The sequence below is a fragment of the Mirounga angustirostris genome, unplaced genomic scaffold (genome assembly GCF_029215605.1).
Source record: "Mirounga angustirostris isolate CCGP_5_RB_7025 unplaced genomic scaffold, mMirAng1.0.hap1 SCAF_7, whole genome shotgun sequence".
Taxonomy (NCBI): Eukaryota; Metazoa; Chordata; class Mammalia; order Carnivora; family Phocidae; genus Mirounga; species Mirounga angustirostris.
In genome coordinates, this window is record NW_026991715.1 from 7377266 (window position 1) to 7396591 (window position 19326).

A 19326-nucleotide genomic window follows, 5' to 3' on the forward strand; every position below is an offset into this window, starting at 1 on the left:
ACCAAATACTTAACCAGAAGTTTCTTTTCTAAACGCTTCCCTGATAATCAGTGGGGTAAGGATGAGGTTAGGATTGTCACTGAACAAAAAGTGCACGCTGTTTGCAGGACATCAGCCAGTGGACCAGCCCAAGTCTCTTGGTTTGAGAAAAAAAACTTTTTTTACTACTTGCAACAAGTAAGGAGACAGGGAAATAGTTCTGAAAGCACTGTTTCCCTTTGGGGTTAGTGCAGGAAAATTTTATTCACTGTGCTAGGGGGAGGGACAGGGTGCTTCTCAATATTTTGTTAGTTAGGCACTTTGGTTCACCTCTGCAAACCTAGCATGTCAACATGCTAGTGCATACACGATGTTCAATAAATAGCAGAAAACCCTGCGCATCGGAGATCTTAGTATTATGAGCTAAAAGGGTTTCTGCACAGGTCCTCAGCTCCAAACTGGCTCATGCAAGGGTGTATCCGTTAGAACTCCTGGCCACATGTCTCCTTGGTGGGAGCTGCTTGTTCTGCAAAACAGAGACATTCTTTCTCTGTTTCTGTCCCTTCTCCCTCGTCCCCTGTGCAGATAGCCTTCTGACCTGAGTAACCCCCCACTGCATCCTAGCTAACAGGATGTCCTTGCCACTGCTAAAAAATGGATGGATGTAGGGCAAACAAAAACAAAAAGACAAGATAAAACAACAAAAAACAACCAACCAAACAGAAAAACCCTGAATCTTATCAAGCCTCTAGATCCAGTTACCAATTTTCAGGAAATACAGGGACAGAGAAACATGTTAAAAGTGATCAAGCCAGTGACCTACGGCAACATCCAGACTACCAGAAAAATTTCATTTTCTTTCACAAAAAATTGCAAGGAAAAATAAAAGGAGAGAGAACTAACAGATTACAAGATACTTAGGAGATGTAGCAACTAATTATAATTTATTATAAATTTGGAATTTATTTGCATGCCAATTGAACATACAGACCAAATATCCCTATATATTGTCTGTGGCAGAAAGTGGGGGAAATGAGAATAATAACTGGATATTTGATGATAGAAAATAGGTATTGTTACTTTTTTAAAGATAAGTTATGGCTACTATCATGTAATATCTCTAAAAGGTGATACTTTTTTTTTTTTAAGATTTTATTTATTTATTTATTTGACAGAGAGACACAAGCGAGAGGGAACACAAGCAGGGGGAGTGGGAGAGGGAGAAGCAGGCTTCCCGCGGAGCAGGGAGCCCGATGCGGGGCTGGATCCCAGGACCCTGGGATCATGACCTGAGCCGAAGGCAGATGCTTAACGACTGAGCCACCCAGGTGCCCCTAGAAAGTGATACTTTTAGAGATATACACTGAAATATTTATGGGTGAAATAATGTCTGAAATTTGCTTCAAAATTATGTGGAGGGTTGAGGGGTTAGACGAGCATTTAGATGACAGGAGATGACCAGGAATTGGTGATATATATATATATATTATTTATTTATTCATTTGAAAGGGAAAGAGAGAGAGCACAAGCAGGGAGAGTCAATGCGGGGCTCAATCCCAGGACTCCAGGATCATGACCTGAGCCGAAGGCAGACGCTTAACTGACTGAGCCCCCCAAGCACCCTTGGAATTGGTGATTTTTGAAGCTAGTGATGGATAGGAATATCGGGATTCATTATATTTTCCTTTCTATATATCCAAACAATCCAAATTAAAAGTTAAAAAGTAGCTCAGGGAAGGCGTGGTTAGGGGAAGGAACCTTGTCACAGCAATCCCTGCTCTTCAGCTAAGGGAGCCTGCACACAGTTCAACTCTGAGCAGGGAAGCATGAAGGCGAAGGCCTTTCCCAAGTTCAAGAGCTTCAGAGGGTGTGTTAAATGAGAAAAGCCTCAATCACATTTTGGAAAGAGGAAGACAGAAGTGAAAGTATTTGGTGGATACACAGACAGACTCTGCACCTTCACCCTCCAGGGTAGGCCTCTGGGTCTCTGCTCTCATAGTCTTTTTCAAATCCACAGCAAGGGGTGCTCTTGTCGATGCAAAAGGAACAAACCTTTCAGAATTTCTGAAAAGAAAGGAAGAGAGTTTTATGTGATCACAAGTGCAAGTGAGGACAGCTGCTCGGATACACAAAGAAGAGAGTGCTCCAGAGAGGGAATGTTTAATCCTGGGTTATATATGGTTTTTTGTTACATCAAGAGTTACAAATCATCATGATGAAAGACATTTCAGAAAAATATAAACTTTATCTTTTGCTTTTAGTCAGTGCGAGGTTGCAGGCTTTGGAGATATGGGAACAGAACATAGGGAGATTTTTACTCTTATCTTTAGTTTGAAATGTTTCTTTTAGGTCATTGGCTAACGAAGCAGATGCACAATGTGTGCTCAGGGCAGAAAGAGAGCCCATACTTTGAAGTTTGATGAAGACATTCTGACCTTCGTAAAAGTGTGAGCTTCCTTGGGAGACCAGGCGCAGGGACTACAAATATTAAAACTTGAAAATTTCCTTTATCAGGCTCAGGGTTCCGGCTGGCAGATGGGGCCACATCTCTGCAGCAGGAGAGACCGAGAGATGGTGGATGGTTTGAGGGGCCACAGGGGTCCCCAGAGCAGAGTCCTGTGCCCCTGGTGCAAGGACCTTAGAACAATTGACGTAGGACCCAGAGGGGGACACACAGGACCAGCAAGAGGGTCCTTGGGTTTGCTCAGGAGAGACGTCAAACTCAAACCAGGAGGAAGTGAAAGCAGAGTTTATTAAATAGCGTAAATGATAGAGTATATCAGGTGGACTGTTTGGGAGACTTGGAAAGGAAAGGAGAGTAAGTCTCTGTTGCTTGGGGCTAGGAGTTTATATTGGAAAGAGGTCCAAGGTACATGTTCATTCAGGAGTCCAGGGTAGGTTCTGATCAAGGGCAAATGACAGGTAAAAAACAGGTGTTATTTTATAAATCATAGAAGGTAGTGGGTATTGATGTCGTTGTCAGCTGAGGTTTGTTCAAAGCTAGTGTCCGGGAACATGTTTGGGATCCAGTTCTCAGATGTTATCAGGTGTTTGGGGGCCTAGGATGAACTCAGAATGATTTAACTTTCTTGCTTTCCCTTTGGAGTAGGAACATAGCTTCTTTGGTTTAATTCAGATGCAAGGTGAAATACAGAACATGAGTAAATAGGGTCTATTATAGAAACAGCAGAGAGGGAGCCTTTCTAAAAATGGAGTCCCTGCAGTCTCCCTACCTCACAACAACAACATTCTTCAATCTACACCAGCTCAGGTACCAAACATGAACTCCTTTCTTTCTTTCATACCCCAAGTGCAATCCATCACAACATCGTGAAAAAAGCGTGAGAATAAACTCGCAGCTAAGGTCAAGGCTCCCGTCCCGTATCCGTGAAGTGCACTGAGACTAGTTTCTGAAACAGCATGTTGCTGCGATTCCCAGGCTTTCTCAAGACCCTCAAGGTGATGACAGAACTAAAGGTGGGAACATGAGTGTTTACATGTGTATGTATTTTTAAAATTTGTATTAAACAATCTTTTTATTTTGAGATATTTGGGGATTCACATGTAGTTGTAAAAAATAATACAGCAATGTCAACCCAATGGTAACATCTTGCAGAGCCGTAGTATCATAACTGGCTTGTTAACATTGATACAAAGCACAGGGATTCCTCCTGTTGCCCTTTTCTAGCTACAACCACCCCCTTCCCTGACCCTCTCATCCCTGACAACTGGCAAACACCAAAATGTTCTCCATCATTGTAATATTGGTACTTCAAGAGTGCCAATAACAATTCAGTTATGTGCATTGTATATAGAAGATAAGTTCTATACGTGTTTGAGGAGATTTATAGCACGGTGTTTCTCTTTTCTTGAGCAGTTGTAAGTGGTATTGTATTTTAAATTTCAGTGCCCACATGTTTATTGAGACATAGCCTGAGAAATCTTGAGAAAGAAGAACAAAACTAGAGATGATCACAATCCCAGATTTCAAGATATATGACAAAGCTATAGCAATCAAAACATTATGGTACTGGCATAAAATAGATGTATAGACCAATAGAACAGAATGAGATCCCAAAAGTAAATCCATGCTTATATGGCCAATTAATCTACAATAAAGGAGGTAAGAATATACAACAGTCTCTTCAAGTTTTGATTTGCATCTCCCTGATGAGGAATGATGTTGAGCATCTTTTCCTTTGTGTGTTGGGAAAACTGGACAGCTATATACAAAAGGATAAAACCACTCTCTTTTCTATTTTAAAAAACTGGGTCACTTTCTTACATGATTCACAAAAATAAACTCAAAAACGGATTAAAGACCTAAATATGAGACCTGAAACCATAAAACTCCTAAAAGAAAACATAAGCAGTAATTTCTTGGACATCAACCTTAGCAATACTTTTCTAGATCTGTCTCTTCAAGCAAGGGAAACATATGCAAAAACAGCCTATTGGGACTACATCAAAATAAAAAGCTTTTGTACAGTGAAGGAAACCATCAGCAAAACACAAAAGTAACCTACTGAATGGAAGAAAATATTTGCAAGGCATATATCTGATGAGGGGTGATACCCAAAACAAATAAAGAGCTTACCCAACTCCACACCAAAAAACAAACAGACAAATAACCTGATTATAAAATGGGCAGAAGACCTGAATAGACATTTTTCCAAAGAAGAGGTACAGATGGTCAACAGCACATGAAAAGATGCTCAACATCACATAATCAGGGAAATATAAATCATAATCACAATGTAATATTACCTTACATGAGTCAGAATGGCTAGACAAGAAATAGCAAGTGTTGGTGAGGATGTGGAGGAGAGGGAACCCTTGTGCACCGTTGGTGGGAATATAAATTGGTGCAGCTACTGTGGAAAACAGTATAGAAGTTCCTCCCAAAATTAAAAATAGAACTATATATGATTCAATAATTCCACCACTGGGTATTTACCCAAAGACAATGAAAACACTAATTCAAAAAGATATATGTACCCCTATGTTCATCACAGCATTATTTACAACAGCCAAGATATGGCAGCAACCTAAATGTCCATCAATAGATGAATAAAGAAGATGTCTCTCTCTCTCTCTCTCACACACACACACACACACACACACACACAGGAATATTACTCAGCCATAAAAAAAGAATGCAATCTTGCCACTTGTGACAACATGGATAGACCTAGAAGTTATTATGCTAAGTGCAGTGTCTAGAATTGTTGAGTCACTGTGTTGTACACCTGAAACTAATATAACATGGTTTGTCAATTATATTTCAATAATAATAAAAAAAGATTTTGGAAACTTCTTTTAAGCAGACATATAAAACAATTATTATTGAAATAAAGTTTGTTAGAATTACTTTATTTGATTGGGTGCCTGGGTGACTCAGTTGGTTGGGCGACTGCCTTCGGCTCAGTCATGAGCAGCTCAGGTCATGATCCTGGAATCTCAGGATCGAGTCCCGCATTGGGCTCCCTGCTCAGCGGGGAGTCTGCTTCTCCCTCTGACCCTCCCCCTCTCATGCTCTCTCTCTCTCTCTTTCTCATTGTCTCTATCTAAAATAAGTAAATAAAATCTTAAAAAAAAAAGAATGACTTGATTTGATTAAGATCAAATTTATAATTTTTATAGTCTTACACATCTAACAAATATAATATTCACTTATTTGATTAGTAAGTTCAAGTAGAATAAGAATGTATGCCCGTATTTTATTTAATACTAACAGTTAGGAAGACATGGCTGTTTTTTAATGAAACCTACAATATCAAAACAATCTTATTTATCAAAGATTTACTCAAATCAAGTTAATTTGAAAAATATTTCTGTATTCTCAGGAATTTTAGGAACATTTAATTTATATAAGCACTTATTTTTATCTAAACCAATTAGAATAGAGTTTCCTTAAGGGATTTTATAAATTAATTTGGTAACACCATCTGGAGGTGGGAAAATATCACATACACATACTATACATACAGACAGACACAAGTAGAGATTTTATGGTTTTCATTCTAAAAATTTAACCAGGAGTCGGGCATAAACACAGAATACAAAACTCACTAGTGTGTATAAGCCTTGATCCTCTCTCTGCCCTTCTTTATATTTTTATCAGAATTGTGTTTCTGCCAGATGGAAGAAGTTATGGTTACAGGCTCAATATGGGAGCTAAAACTCTTCACTGTATTTGTGGGAGGCGACTTTTAAGATTGCCTTTGTCCCAATATCTAATCTTACAGAAGCTGTGGGCTAAATCTGGGCTGAGGACTGAGAAGACATTGGACATTTGGGTATCTCCAAAGCCCATATGAGTGGGTAAAATAGCCAGTCTGCCTCCAATTAGTTTTTTTTTTTTCAATGTCAAGTGGTTGCTTTTGGGGTCCCTGGGTCCTTGAGACCCCTGATGGGGGAGCACGGAGTTTGAGTGACTACAAGGAGTTGAGGGGCTAGAATGGGAAGGGGCTCACAGGGGTGAGCAGAAGAATGCAGGAGGTAGGGGTATGAAGGGTGCCTTATCAAAAGATCTAAGGGAGCTGAAGGGAAGATTGGAGGTGGTAAAAGGATGGGGGCATGAAGGTGACGGGAAGGGATACATCTTAGATGAGATGGTTTGGGGAGATATTAAGTTTCCCAAAGAAGCCCTTGAAATGGCAAATTACCCACAGTAATGTAATGCCTACAGGAAAGGAAGCAAACAGAATGAACACCATAGTGATGCAGCATATAGTTAGTAAGGGCTTGGAAAGGAGGGATTTCAGTTGACTGAAAAGCTGCCATATTCTTAATGGTATCTAGCAAACAAAGAAGCTTGCCTTTAATACAGGCTTTCTGTCTTATGAACAGGGAAGTCTGGGACTCTAACCCAGCCTCTGTTTGCCTGGGATTCTAATTCAGCTTCTAGAATATACTCAGAATCTTAAGAGTCCAAAAATCTGCCCTTACTGGCTTCAACAGACCTATTTTTCAGAGCACTGGATCAGGAGTCAGACTCACTAATAGATTCCCATTCAGCAAATCAGGAGTGAAGACAAAGCCTTCAAAGTTATGCAGCTGGGGCCATTAGCTAAGTCACTCACATATAAAATCTGACCTCACAGCCCAGATCTGGATGGAACTAAGAAGCTCCTTTGTATTTTTCTTTGTATTTAAGAAGACTTATTCTAATGAAAGTAATGCAGGCTCGTGTTTGAAGAGTGAAATTGGACAAAAGCACTGTAATAAAAAGCAACAGTCCCCTAACCTCTTTCTCTCCTTTCCTCTATTCCTCCCAATCTTTTTGCCCAGAGGGAGAGCTCTGTGGCTTTTGATTTTGATTTTTCTGTAGTTACTTCCTTAGGTTGGTTGAATGAGAAAAAAGGAAGAGCTGAAATAAAACAAAAGCATTTATTTGAGGTCTTAGAATTACAATTTGGGAAGCACAGATGTGGGGAGCAATACAAATTGTGTCCTCCTAGCAAACAAAAGTCAAGGGTTTTCAAAAGACAAAATGAAATGTTTCTATGGGTTGTTTCCAAAGACTTTTGGTTGGTGTTGGCAGCAGAAAACTAAGCTTGGCTGAATATAATTGGTTGCTAAGGCTATCACTCACTAAGCAAGTCTCTTATTGTAGCAAGTTGCAGGTGTTTGGGCAGAGTCCTTGGAATATTTGCAGTTTAGCCCAGTTCAAATTTTATGGTTTCATCTGGTGAGAATGTGCAGAAAGCCCAGATCCTTAGTGACCTCTAGTGGCCTCTTGGCTCTCTTTAAGAACACCTTGACATAAGTGACTCCGTTTCACTTACCTCTCACATGTCTACACTGTGTGTTTTTACATCACAACTTCCTGTCGGTTGACTCTCTGCTCTGAGGGATCAGGATCATCTCTTTTATCCCATCCTGCACCTTCCCACTCCTCTTCCCACTTGACTCTGTTATGATCCTCTTTCCTCCCATGGTCACACCTACCTTTTTAAACAATCATCTTCCAATTAAGAAAGTAAAAGAAAATCTTCAGAAATGAAGAGAATCAGAGAAATCATATTTCCAAAAGAAATTTATTGAAATAAAATACTAGAGGATTTTTCAAGGAATATAAACCCGAGGAAAGACAGACGAGATATGTAACTCAAGAAAGAGAGAGAAGCAACAAAATTTCCCAAAGTGGTGATTGTTCTTATGACTGCTGCTAATGCACCTGTGATTTTTAATGTAATCCTAGAAAATAGTTCCTAAAATGGAAAGACAATTGTATGTAAGAGCATCCGAAACAAAATTTTCAGATGGTTTCAACCAAACCTGGGAGGAAGAGCAGAAAGGAAGGCAAGAGAGATAAAGGCAAGCTCAATATTTTGTCTCATTCAGAAGTGACCAGCACTTCTAGACATCGAGAAAAAATGTATATAAATGTATAAATTTTTAAGGGTAATTATAGATAAAGATAGGTTATAGAACTTTCAAACCACTGGAGGGGTCAGGAAGAAAGAACTCTATGACCCACCTAGTCAGGAAAGAAAATACACAAGAAGAAAGCATGTTTCATAGGAACATAAAATAAGAGGAGAGTAAGTCCAAGGAAATCAATAACCATAATAAATATGACAACTTAAGTTCTCCTATTAAAAGATGGAGACTTTGGGGCACCTGGGTGGCTCAGTCATTAAGCGTCTGCCTTCGGCTCAGGTCATGATCCCAGGGTCCTGGGATCGAGCCCCTTGACTTTTGTTTGCTAGGAGGACACAATTTGTATTGCTCCCCACATCTGTGCTTCCCAGGAAGCCTGCTTCTCCCTCTCCCACTCCCCCTGCTTGTGTTCCCTCTCTCGCTGTGTCTCTCTCAAATAAGCAAAAATAAATAAATAAATAAATAAATAAATAAATAAATAAATAAATAAATAAATAAATAAATAAATGATGGAGACTATCTTGTGGCAGAAAAAAATCTTATGTTTCTTATAATAGATCATACTCTGAAACAAATAACACGTTGTATGTTAATATAAAAAATAATGATGAAAATAGCAAACACTTATTAATTATATGCCTGACACTGTTCTACATACATTGTATATGGTAACTTATTTAGAGTAATATCTAAAACAAGATCACAGAGAAAGTTTATAAACAAAGGGGTGGGCAATCAAAAGTATTCTTCTAAATAATTCTTGCATTAAACAGGAAAACAGGGGCACCTGGGTGGCTCAGTCGGTGAAGCGGACTTTTTAATTTCAGCTCAGGTCATGATCTCAGGGTTCTGGGATGGAGCCCTGCATCGGGCTTCCCACTCAGCAGGGAGTCTACTTTCCCTCTCCCTTCCTCTTCTCTCTCTCTCTTTCAAATAAATAAAATCTGCAAAAGAAAAGAAGAAAACAAAACTAAAATTACAGACTACTCAAAAATAAACAACTATGAATAAACTATATATGGGATGTGGACTAGGGAATACACAGAGAATAATGACTAGTCTTACATGCATCTAGTAGAAAGGAAGAGTTACAAAATAAATGAGGTCACAGGCATGTCAATCAAACTGTCAGAAAAAGGATAATAAAACGATCCCTCCCAAAGTAAAACAAGAAAAAAATCTAAAAGACAAAAACAGCTATCAAAGAAATAGGAAGATAGGCTCAGTGAAAACAATAGCATTTTCTTTCAAAACATCAGTAAAATAAACTTTTTAGCAAGACTTCAAAGGAATGAAAGAAGTCGGAGAGAAAAAAGAAGGAACACATTAATATCAGAAACAACAGATACAGAGGTTTAAACATCATGAGATTATCACACAGAGTTTAAACCAATAAATATGAAAATACAGGTGAAATTAGTAATTTTCCAGGAAAATATAAATGACCCAAATTGATTTGTTTATTCTGGTCTATTCGTGTACTGAACAAATACCATCAGTACATATTTTTACAATAGTTATGCATCTATTGTCCCCAAAGCTCTTGTCCAGATGGTTCTGAGTTAATTCTAGCAAAACAACAGTTCTGTGGCACATAAAAAAAGTTCTTAGCAGAGAAGATGGAAAGTTTCCTTAGTTCTAATTAGCTGCACAATCTTTTTTTTTTTTAAGATTTTATTTTTTAAGTAGTCTCCACGCCCAACACAGGGCTCCAACTCAGGGGCTCTACCAACTGAGCCCACCAGAAGCCCCCGCCACACAATCTTTATTCCAAACTGAATGAGAATAACGCTGGGGGTGGGGCTGGTGAGAGAGAGAGATGAAGGGAAATTATAGCCTACCTCACTAATGAATACAGAAGAAGCTGATATTAAATATTAGAATACAGAGGAGAATTTTGTAAAAATACCGCACCCTGACTACATAGAATTTATTCTAGGAACACAGGAATGGGTCAGCATTAATGTCGATGACACAGCGGCCCCCACTCGGGGCTGGGGTAGGAAGCACAGGCTTGGTGCCCATGGGTGGGAAGCACCATCTTTGAGAACAACAGCCCAATCTTCTTCTTCTTTTTTTAATTACAATCTCTTTATATAGTTCAATCTCTGTCCAACTGTAAGTTTGAGCTGGCTCTGTGGAAAAGCACAATCAAGGTACACTAAGCAGAGTTCATGCGCTTCCCTCCTCCAGAGGGAAAGGGCTCGTGGGCACACGGTTCTCACGGTTCTCACGGGGCCTGCATTCAGCGGGTGGCTATTTACTTCCAGTTCTCGTTCTGCATATTATGAGAAGGTGTTGGTTAACTCTTTACTGCAGGGCAAGTCTTCTGAGCCGGGAGTGCCCAGTGCCGACGCTTTTGGGCAGCCCTCTCCAAGTCGTCCCAGAAATGCCCATCGCCCTTGGAGACCTGGCTGGTTGGGCAGTCCTCCATGCTCCGCAACACCCCCTCCCCTGGGACCCAGCTAAACACGCGAGCCTGCAGCTCAGGGAACGGTGCACTTCTCCCACTCTCAGTGCGTGTGTGTGCTTCTCCGTTTGTGGGACAAAAGTACAACGGTGAGGGTGTGCTGGCTGGCAGGCACAGGACTTTCAGCCTGAGCTTTTTGGAGAACAACATAGGAAGTTATGTAATGAGGGAGGATCAGGGGGGCCATGCTTTGGGCTGAGTGGGGTGGGGGAGCGGGTGATGAGAAGTTAGAAAATCCGTTCTTCCCTTTTTGGAACTCCAGAAAGGATTTTTTTTTTTTTATGTTCAGTTGGCCACCATATAGGACATCATTAGTTTTTGATGTAGTGTTCAGTGATTCATTAGCTGCGTATAACACCCAGTGCTCATCACAACACATGCCCTCCTCAATACCCATCACCCTGTTACCCCATCCCCCCACCCCCCTTCCCTCTGTAACCCTCAGTTTGTTTCCCAGAGTCCAGAGTCTCTCATGGTTTGTCTCCCTCTCTGACTTCTTCCCATTCAGTCTTCCCTTCCTTCCCCTATGGTCCTCCGAGCTATTCCTTACGTTCCACATATGAGTGAAACCATATGATAATTGTCTTTCTCTGTTGACTTATTTCACTTAGCATAGGCAGAAGACATGAACAGACACTTCTCCAAAGAAGACATACAAATGGTTAACAGACACATGAAACAATGTTCAAATCCATTCTTTCTGCCCCTAAGGAGTACAGAGCAAAATCCATCTCTGTTGATAACTGTCTCTTCTTTTGTATGCCAGTCCATGCAACTGACTAGCGTCCTTTGTAAGGGGTAATTTGCTGGTGTATGAGAATATGCCAAGGGCCAGGGAGACTTGATCCCTCAATTCCAGGAGCCAGAACTGTAGTTGAAAACACAGGCACATAAAGACATTTGCCAAGTGTGACACGTTTACACACATTCAGACTCTAGGGGCAACTTGAAGAGTAAGAAAGAAGAGGTTTGTACACCGAGAAAGGTGGAGTTCACCCATGAAGACACCGGAAGAAGGACTTTTGAGCAGGATCTTGGGGAAAGAGTATGGATTGGCAGAGAGAAGAAGTGGGTAGAATGCCGTATGAAAGAGATGGTGGCTGCAGGTGCTGACTGGGGAGGATCAGGGGTGGGGGTAACAAGAGAGAAGGCTGGGAAAGTTAGGATGAGGACCGAGAGGAGAGGTGGAGACAGAGGTGACACACAGTCCGCCTGGACCCTGACGAGGAGGGAAAACAGGTTTTTTCCAACTCAGGAGAGGACACGGCTCCCCAACCTTCCCAAGCCTGCCTCTGCATTCACAAGTTCATCCTAAGCCCCTCTTACTGCCTTTTTTTTTTTTTTGCACTTTCCTGGGCAGAGAAGGATTAGCTCATCCACTTTTGAGTTCAGCATGACTCTTCGCTCCATGTCCTCTGGTGCCCCATGCTGTGTTTGAGGATGACCCTTGTGCTGCAGAGGGAGTTCTCTCACTCCCCCGCCCCCAAGTCCCCTCAGAAAACCCCCTGGGGAGGGCTGGTGGACACCAAGGAGAATTGGTCTAAATGACTCAATGGAGAGGCTTGAGCAGGGTGGGTTCTCCACTGTCCGAGGGCAGGTGGAAGGCCTTCCCTTCCCACTGACAGCCCCCCAGGAGTCCAGGGGTCATTCTCTTTTTGGATACAGGCCTTTGTGTGTTTCCCGAGGACTCTGAAATGGAGGGAGCCATATGCAGTTGGTGGGATGGCGCACAGGGTCCTGTCGCTGCCAGAGACGCTGTGTAGGCAGAGTAGCAGGTGGGGTCTCCCTCCCACATCCCAGCAGGACTGTGTCCAGAGCCACAGACGTGGATGTCACCTGTGGCTTTGGCATTTCTCATGTGACAGTCTCTCTTCTCCCCAGGCAATGTGGTGGACCCCAGGGGAAGGACAATGAAAAGGTCAAGATAAATGTTTCCAAATAGTCCATCAGTATGGTCACCATTTTTCTTCTCCGGACTGAATCACTTCAGGTTCTTTCAACTTCCAAATGGCTCCTGGATGTCCATAGAACAACTGTGTGACGTGAAAAGTCCTTTGCAATTTGATCCCATCTATTTTTTTTTTTACTTTAAGTTTTTATTTTAATTCCAGTTCTTTAATATACAGTATAATATCAGTTGCAGGTGTAGAATATAGTGATTCAACAGTTCCATATATCATCCTGTGCTCATCACAAGTGCCCTCCTTAATCCCCATATAATCCAACCCCCCACCCACGTCCCCTCTGGTAACCATCAGTTTGTGCTCTATAGTTAAGGGTCTGTTTCTTGCTTTGACTCTCTCTTTCTCATTTTTCCCCTTTGCTTGTTTTGTTTCTTAAATTCCACATGAATGAAATCATATGGTATTTGTCTTTCTCTGTCTGACTTATTTCACGTAGCATACATTTGTCCAGCTTTCCCTTCCACTGGTGAGTTTCATAAACTATCAAGACAAGCCCATAACCTCTTCCTACCCTACACATGCTAACCACCTCCTTCCACTCAGAATATCTGTTCCCCTCGCCCTCATCATTTTCCTGCTCCTGCTCCTTATCTTGTTCAGTGTTCATTTTATGCCTAATATGTTCCCAAGCTCTCCTCTGTTTCTCCATCTCCAGGTACCTGCATCACCCACCACCTGAGCTCCCCACACAGCCCCTTTGCCATCCTAGGATATCTTTATGCATGCATAATCCTGTGATGCATGCACCAGCCTGCCTGAACATGGAGCGTCACCTTCAGCTCACTGTCCTCTCCTCCACCTACTTACTCTAAGCCCTAGCTCCTGCACAAGCCCATCCCCCAAAATCAGGCAATTCTGGGAGTCCCTGAGGGTGTCCTGCATGTGAATGAGCTACACTGTGCCCAGCTCTGACCTGTCCCCTAGGAAAGATGTCAGTGTGGGGCTCAGCCAGGTCCCTGCACCATGGCCATGGCAATGGGGTGGTGTGAGGTAATGCTTACTTCCTCTTTGTTGAGCTCCACAGAGAAATCCCAGTACATTGCCCCACCCTACTTCCAAGTGGTATGTGAATAGCTCTTGCAGGCTTTACTTACGGCAATGCTCCCAGGCTATCTTCTTTACTTCCCTTGCCATGCAGAGAAGGGCATAGCTGGTAACAGTTGAGCACCAGCCCTTTGTACATAGTCCAGCCTAGTCTCTGCATCCTTCACCGTGACACTGAGGAGAGAGGGGCCAGCTGGGGATGGCCATCCTGTCTCCCGGAGGCCCCAAAGATCCCAGGCAGCCAACTGGAGCATTTTCTCCCTGCTCCGAGTCTCTGCAATTCAGTCTCTGCAAAGCTTCCAGCTACCTTTCCCCTCCTTCTAATACCTTAGGGGGATATTGTCCATGGAAATTCAATTCATGATTTTTCTAACAGAGACAGGATGTGACAGAGACTTCCTCGTTTTGTTCCGTCTATCTTGGTTTTTATAGCAAAGGGCAGAGCACGCAATGTGTCTTAAGGTAGAAGGTGAGTAGATAATTCTGTCACAGATGAACTGGCCCCCTGAACTCAGCTGCCAGCTCATGTCCAGGGGACCTTAGTATCTGGGACCAAGACATTTTACTACAGTCATGCCTTTTGCAGGGAGTTGAGCTCACCAGGAATCATCTGCCACTTCAGACCCCCTGCTGCTACCTGCCAGGTACGTGGCTCATTCTCAACACTTGTATAAACCTCCAATTTTCAGAAATGGGAAGCAGAAAATGATGGCTTTGGAGAGAGGACAAGATGGGTTGGCATCACCTTATAGGCCGAACCTGGCTGCAGAATGGGTTGTTTCAAGTATGGCTAAGGGGAGATATTCATTCAGGTAGTTTCACCTGAGGAGGTAGGATTCTGACCTACCCCATTCCCTCTCCAACCTCCCTGAGGTCTCTTCTCGGGGCGGTTCATCCACCTTGGAGACTGGGGTGGAAATCATCTTGTGGGCCAATTGAAATCAAACCAGAGTAAACCAGTGAGCATTACTTGATAGCTTGTGGAGGGCAAAACACTGCAGCAGATACTGGAGGGGGAGAGGGTAGGAGAGTGCTCTACCTCTCAAGGTGTACAGCTTAGGATGCAGGAATGGGAAAAGGACAACACACTGCTGTTACACAGCCCAAGCTCACAGAAGTGGCAAAAGCAAAAAATAATCTTTATAGAGACACTCAAGAGCTGAGGGGCTGCAAATTAAGAGAACATCAGGTGTTGTTCAGGAATCGGAGATGCAGAAAGAGAAGATTGGGATGGGGTTGGAGTGAGGCCAGGGAGAGAATGCAAAGAAACAGGCTTGCCCTGGGTGGAGGGTGGAGGCTTTTCTTCATCATCCGTGTGTGCGACCCTTACTCTTCTGTGTGTCTTCAGGGGACATCCCAGAGGCTCCCAGGAGAGTATAGGGAATGTGCCCCACCTGCAAAGACTAGCTCCAGCCTGAAACCCTCTTTCTGGCTGTCCATCTCCTCCCTGGGTCCTCCACCTTCTCCTAGTCTCCAATGTGTCCAGACCCTGTTCCCAGTAAAACCTCCTCACGAGAAATAGTCTGCAATCCATTTACGCTGTGGTGTGAATAGCTGAGATCTGAAAATGTTTCCCCTCACAGGTACTTGCACTCCAGTGAGGATCGGAGCCTTTAAGCTGGAGAGTGAGGTCAGAAAGGGCGGACTTCAGGCAGTAGATGGGCAGGAGGGGGGCCTTTTAGGGCATAAAGGGGCGTTCAGCCCCTCTGAAGTCCCTTCAGGAAATCGTCAGTCTCCCTCCAAGTTAAAGGCTTTTCAATGCCTGTGCATTGGGAGCAAAGGGACCACAGGGCATGTACCTCCGGTCCAAGAAGATGCTGTTGGTAAGGTCTGAGGAAGACTCCAGTTTTGAGTTGTTTTATCAGCAGCTGGAGTTTGGGATTTTTATTCATTTGTGGGTTGGTTGCTCGTGCTTGCTTGCTTGGTCTTGTGGCTGAGACCTGGGGACTCAGTCTGCTTCTTCAGAGCATGGGAGATGCTGTCAGGGTGAGTGCTGCGGTCTGGGGTCAGGTGGTCCCTAACTGGAGTCACGCTCTGGGAGAGAGGAAAACAGAGGGTGCTCCAGCCCTGACACAGGACAAAGCTGGTGAGGAATCTCTATCCACACTGGTGCAGAGCTTAGGAGAGACCCCACTCCACCACCTCCTAACTGTTCATGTGGGCAAGTTGCCTAGCCTCCCTGTGCCTCAGTTTCCTGTGGTCTGTGATTCAGACCTATCAGTGATAATGATAATAATAAATACTTCTGGTATATGTAAGTGCTTGATAGATAGTAAGTGCTCAAGTCGTATCAGTTTTTATTACTGTGAGCATAAGCACATGCATGCCTGTGTGTGTTTGGATGTTTACGACCTCCTTCCCCTGCAGCCTCAGTGACGGGATTCACATGGGTGTTTCGCACTACAAAACTGCGGTCCCACTAGTAATTCCAGGGTCTGGAACACACGGACTGCCCTCCAGGAGGCGGCAGCCTCCCAGCTCAGGGAAAGTGGGGCCCCCAGCTGTGAGCCCGTCTAATGCTCTGTCACTGTGCGGTAGGAGAACCCGAGTCACCACCCACACAGGTCTTGACTAATTCCTCAAAATCTGACTGATCTAAATGGACCCAGAAGTACCCCCCGAGCCCCTCTGGTTTTGGAAGGTCCCAGCTGGTGCTGATGCACAGTCATGGCTTTTGCCTTCATGGGGCTCTATCCTCAGAGTCCAGAAGAAAATACTGAGACACAAAAGAGAAGAGAAGGAAACAGGGAGAGGGAGAGAAAAAGCAAAAGCAAACAGGGAGAGGGCGTCCAGGGTGGACTCCCTGCTCTGGAGCTCCTTTGCTGCCAGTTTCCTGTCATCAGCCAATAGGGCAAGAGGCTGGACTGTCTGGCCAGAGCCTCGACCTTGGCCCAGAGCCTGTGTTTAAGCTGACTATTGTGTGACTAGTAATTCCAGTAGCTTTGGCCATGAAAGTGGCCGAGCTCCCTCCAGGGGGTCCTCTGACCTTCTCCTGCTGAGGGGTCCCTTTTGGAGCATTAATGGAGCTATTCCAACTTGCTCCTCTGCCTGCCTACCTGCATGTGAGCTCCAGGAGGGGAGGGCCCCAGCCCTGGCCCACTGGCTTCACGGGCCATTGCCCACTCCTTCCCACTGGCCGGGTCCTTGTATTCCCATTGGCCGGGTTCTTCTAGCTCAGGGATTTCCCCCCCCACACACTGTTAACTCACCTGCATGCCTCCTCTGACCATTCCTCTGCTACATGGCCCAGCAACTTCTAAAGTCTTTCGTCTACACCCGCATGATGCGTTTGGTGTGTGGGTAGAGCCTGGCAGCCACAGGACATCAAGAACATGTTTTCAGGAGAAGGAGAATGAAGCAAAGGGGTGGGGTGGCAGAAGAGGGGAGAAGGGGAGCCTGGGGGCTGAAGAAATCTGCCTTCCTATGATGGGGTGAAAGGAGAGCGTGCAGGCTCTAAAAGATGGAGAGCAAGACGTTTGGCAGGTGGAGGCGGGGGCAGGTGGCTCGGGCTTTTATATACTAAAGAGCACTTAGCCCTCCCATGGAAGACTTAATGATCCCCCGAGTTGGCACTGGTTTCTTCCATCGTTCAGGCAAAGAAATCGAGGGTCAGTCAGTTATAGAATCTGCCTAAAGTCCCACCACTAAACAGAGGAGAAATGTGGAGAGGCTTGAATGTACCCCAAGATGTATGGGTTGCCCATGTTCACTGGCTATCAGACTGTGAGATGTCACCACAGGTCCCAAGGGGGTCTCAGGACTGAAAGGGGACAGCCCTTGCCTGGGCCAGGGCTGAGTAGGGTGGACCACTAATGGGGGATGTGGCTAGATGGGACAACTCTGTTAATGTGGCCTGGGAGACACAGTCTTGCAGCGATAGGGACAGTCACCAGTTGACCTCTTGAAGGCCCCGCCTGAGGTTTCAGGCCTGGAACAACGTGTCTCAGCTGCGGTGGGAGCTGGCCGGCTGCTGCCAGTCATGCATCCCACTTCTGAAAGATCAGAACTCTGTGTTTGTTCCTCTGTTTGTGGACCTCATGTTCCAGGCCAAAGGGAAGTGGGGCAGGGAGAACGACAATATCTCTGAGTCCTTATAGATTTCCGTTTGTTCGGGGAAAGTCATTTAATCTTGGCTGAATCCCCACACAATGGGTGGCTCTATTCCTGGCTCTAAACAATGCGAAGCCAAGAAGCTGCTTCCTCTGGGACTCTTTGGCCTTGTCCCCTTGCAGCTCCATGAGTCTGAGCAAGGTCAGCGGTGACACCTGGTAAAATCAGAAGCAGCACTCACATCCAGCTATGGTTTAAAAGAACCCAGGCACTGGGAGTGGTAAGAACTATTATAAAAAAAAAAAAATGAAGCAGCAAGAGACATCAGGCCTGCTGGGCTGCGTTCTAGCTCTCCTGCATCCATTCCAGCATCTCTTTGTTCCTCTCCAGGTGGCCCCCACAGCTGAGGAGAAATGGTGGATTTCCCAGGCTTCCCGGACTTCTCCCAGCGAGTTCCTCTGCCCAGCAGTGTCTTCTTCCTCACCCATCTCCTTCTTCTCCTCCAGCCCGGAGAGCTGAATTCAGGTAGTTGTCAAACCTGCAGCCCAGCCAGGTCATGAGCACCTCAGCTTCTGCCCACCCTCCTACCTGGTGCTCCCAGGCCTGAGATCTACAGCCTGCCAGGCCATGTCAGGTGCTGCCCTCCCACATAGAAGCTGTAGCTTCTGAAGGGCAGGAAGGACCTCAGGCTCAACATCTCTCATGAAAGAAGCAGCCAAAAGCAAGTATAAACTAATTATGCAAATGCAATTCTCTGATTCCCTGAGCTGGAAACCAGGGATACCAAAATGACCAGGCTCATCCCAGGTCCTCAAGAAGGTCAAGGGAGGGGGACAGACGTGACATAAAAGCTGTTCAGCTGTATGGCTGTAAGAGAAATATATCCAAAGATCTGTGAGCACAGCTAAGAGAGAAATTTGTCTTCCAGAAAGCCAAGAAGAACCCTAGAGAGGAGGTACTGTTTGAGTAGACCCCTGAAGGAGACATAATTTCCAGGAAGATGACAGGTGGAGGGTAAACTGAGGCAGGCCATGCTCCCAGGAAGAGGGCCAGGCATGAAGTGGGGGGAAGAGACAACTTGAGATATCCTGGAAAGGGAAGCTGGAAGGGAGGGTGTTGGGGTTATACCCAGTGGGCAACAAGATGTCTCAAATAGAGTGAACAAAAAAAACCACTGCCATGTTCTATGAACTAAGTGAAGGATGGGAGGGATCCATGAAGGGGGAGCTTTGGGAATGGGTTTTAGCTGAGCTTGAAAGGAAGAAAAGGAGGTACAAGAAAAGGCAAAGCCAGGGGGCACCTGGTGGCTCAGTTGGTTGAACGTCTGCCTTCGGCTCGGGTGGTGATCCCAGAGTCCTGGGATCAAGTCCCACGTTGGGCTCTCTGCTCAGCAGGGGTGTGGCGGGGTGGGGGGTCTGCTTCTCCCTCTCC

The 19326-nt window shown here is 44.5% G+C and overlaps 1 protein-coding gene and 1 long non-coding RNA gene across 5 annotated transcripts in view; one reads left to right on the forward strand and one right to left on the reverse strand.

The window, feature by feature from the left end:
- Positions 1–1936: 1936 nt before the first annotated feature.
- Positions 1937–14164, reverse strand: LOC123854873 (uncharacterized). The gene is made up of 3 exons (XR_006793419.3): positions 13896–14164; positions 9155–9311; positions 1937–2043 (listed from the first exon to the last, which is right to left on the reverse strand). It is a non-coding gene; the product is annotated as an uncharacterized LOC123854873 (long non-coding RNA).
- Positions 14165–14301: 137 nt separating this feature from the next.
- BTNL9 (butyrophilin like 9) overlaps positions 14302–19326 on the forward strand; it is a 32017-nt gene continuing 26992 nt past the window's right edge. For all 4 annotated transcript variants that reach the window (XM_045890281.3, XM_045890283.3, XM_064595724.1 and 1 more), the window contains exons 1-2: positions 14302–14489; positions 18286–18420. In XM_045890281.3, coding sequence (XP_045746237.1) covers positions 18309–18420 — 112 coding nt within the window. In that variant the 5' untranslated portion in view covers positions 14302–14489; positions 18286–18308. The remainder of the gene's footprint in view (positions 14490–18285; positions 18421–19326) is intronic.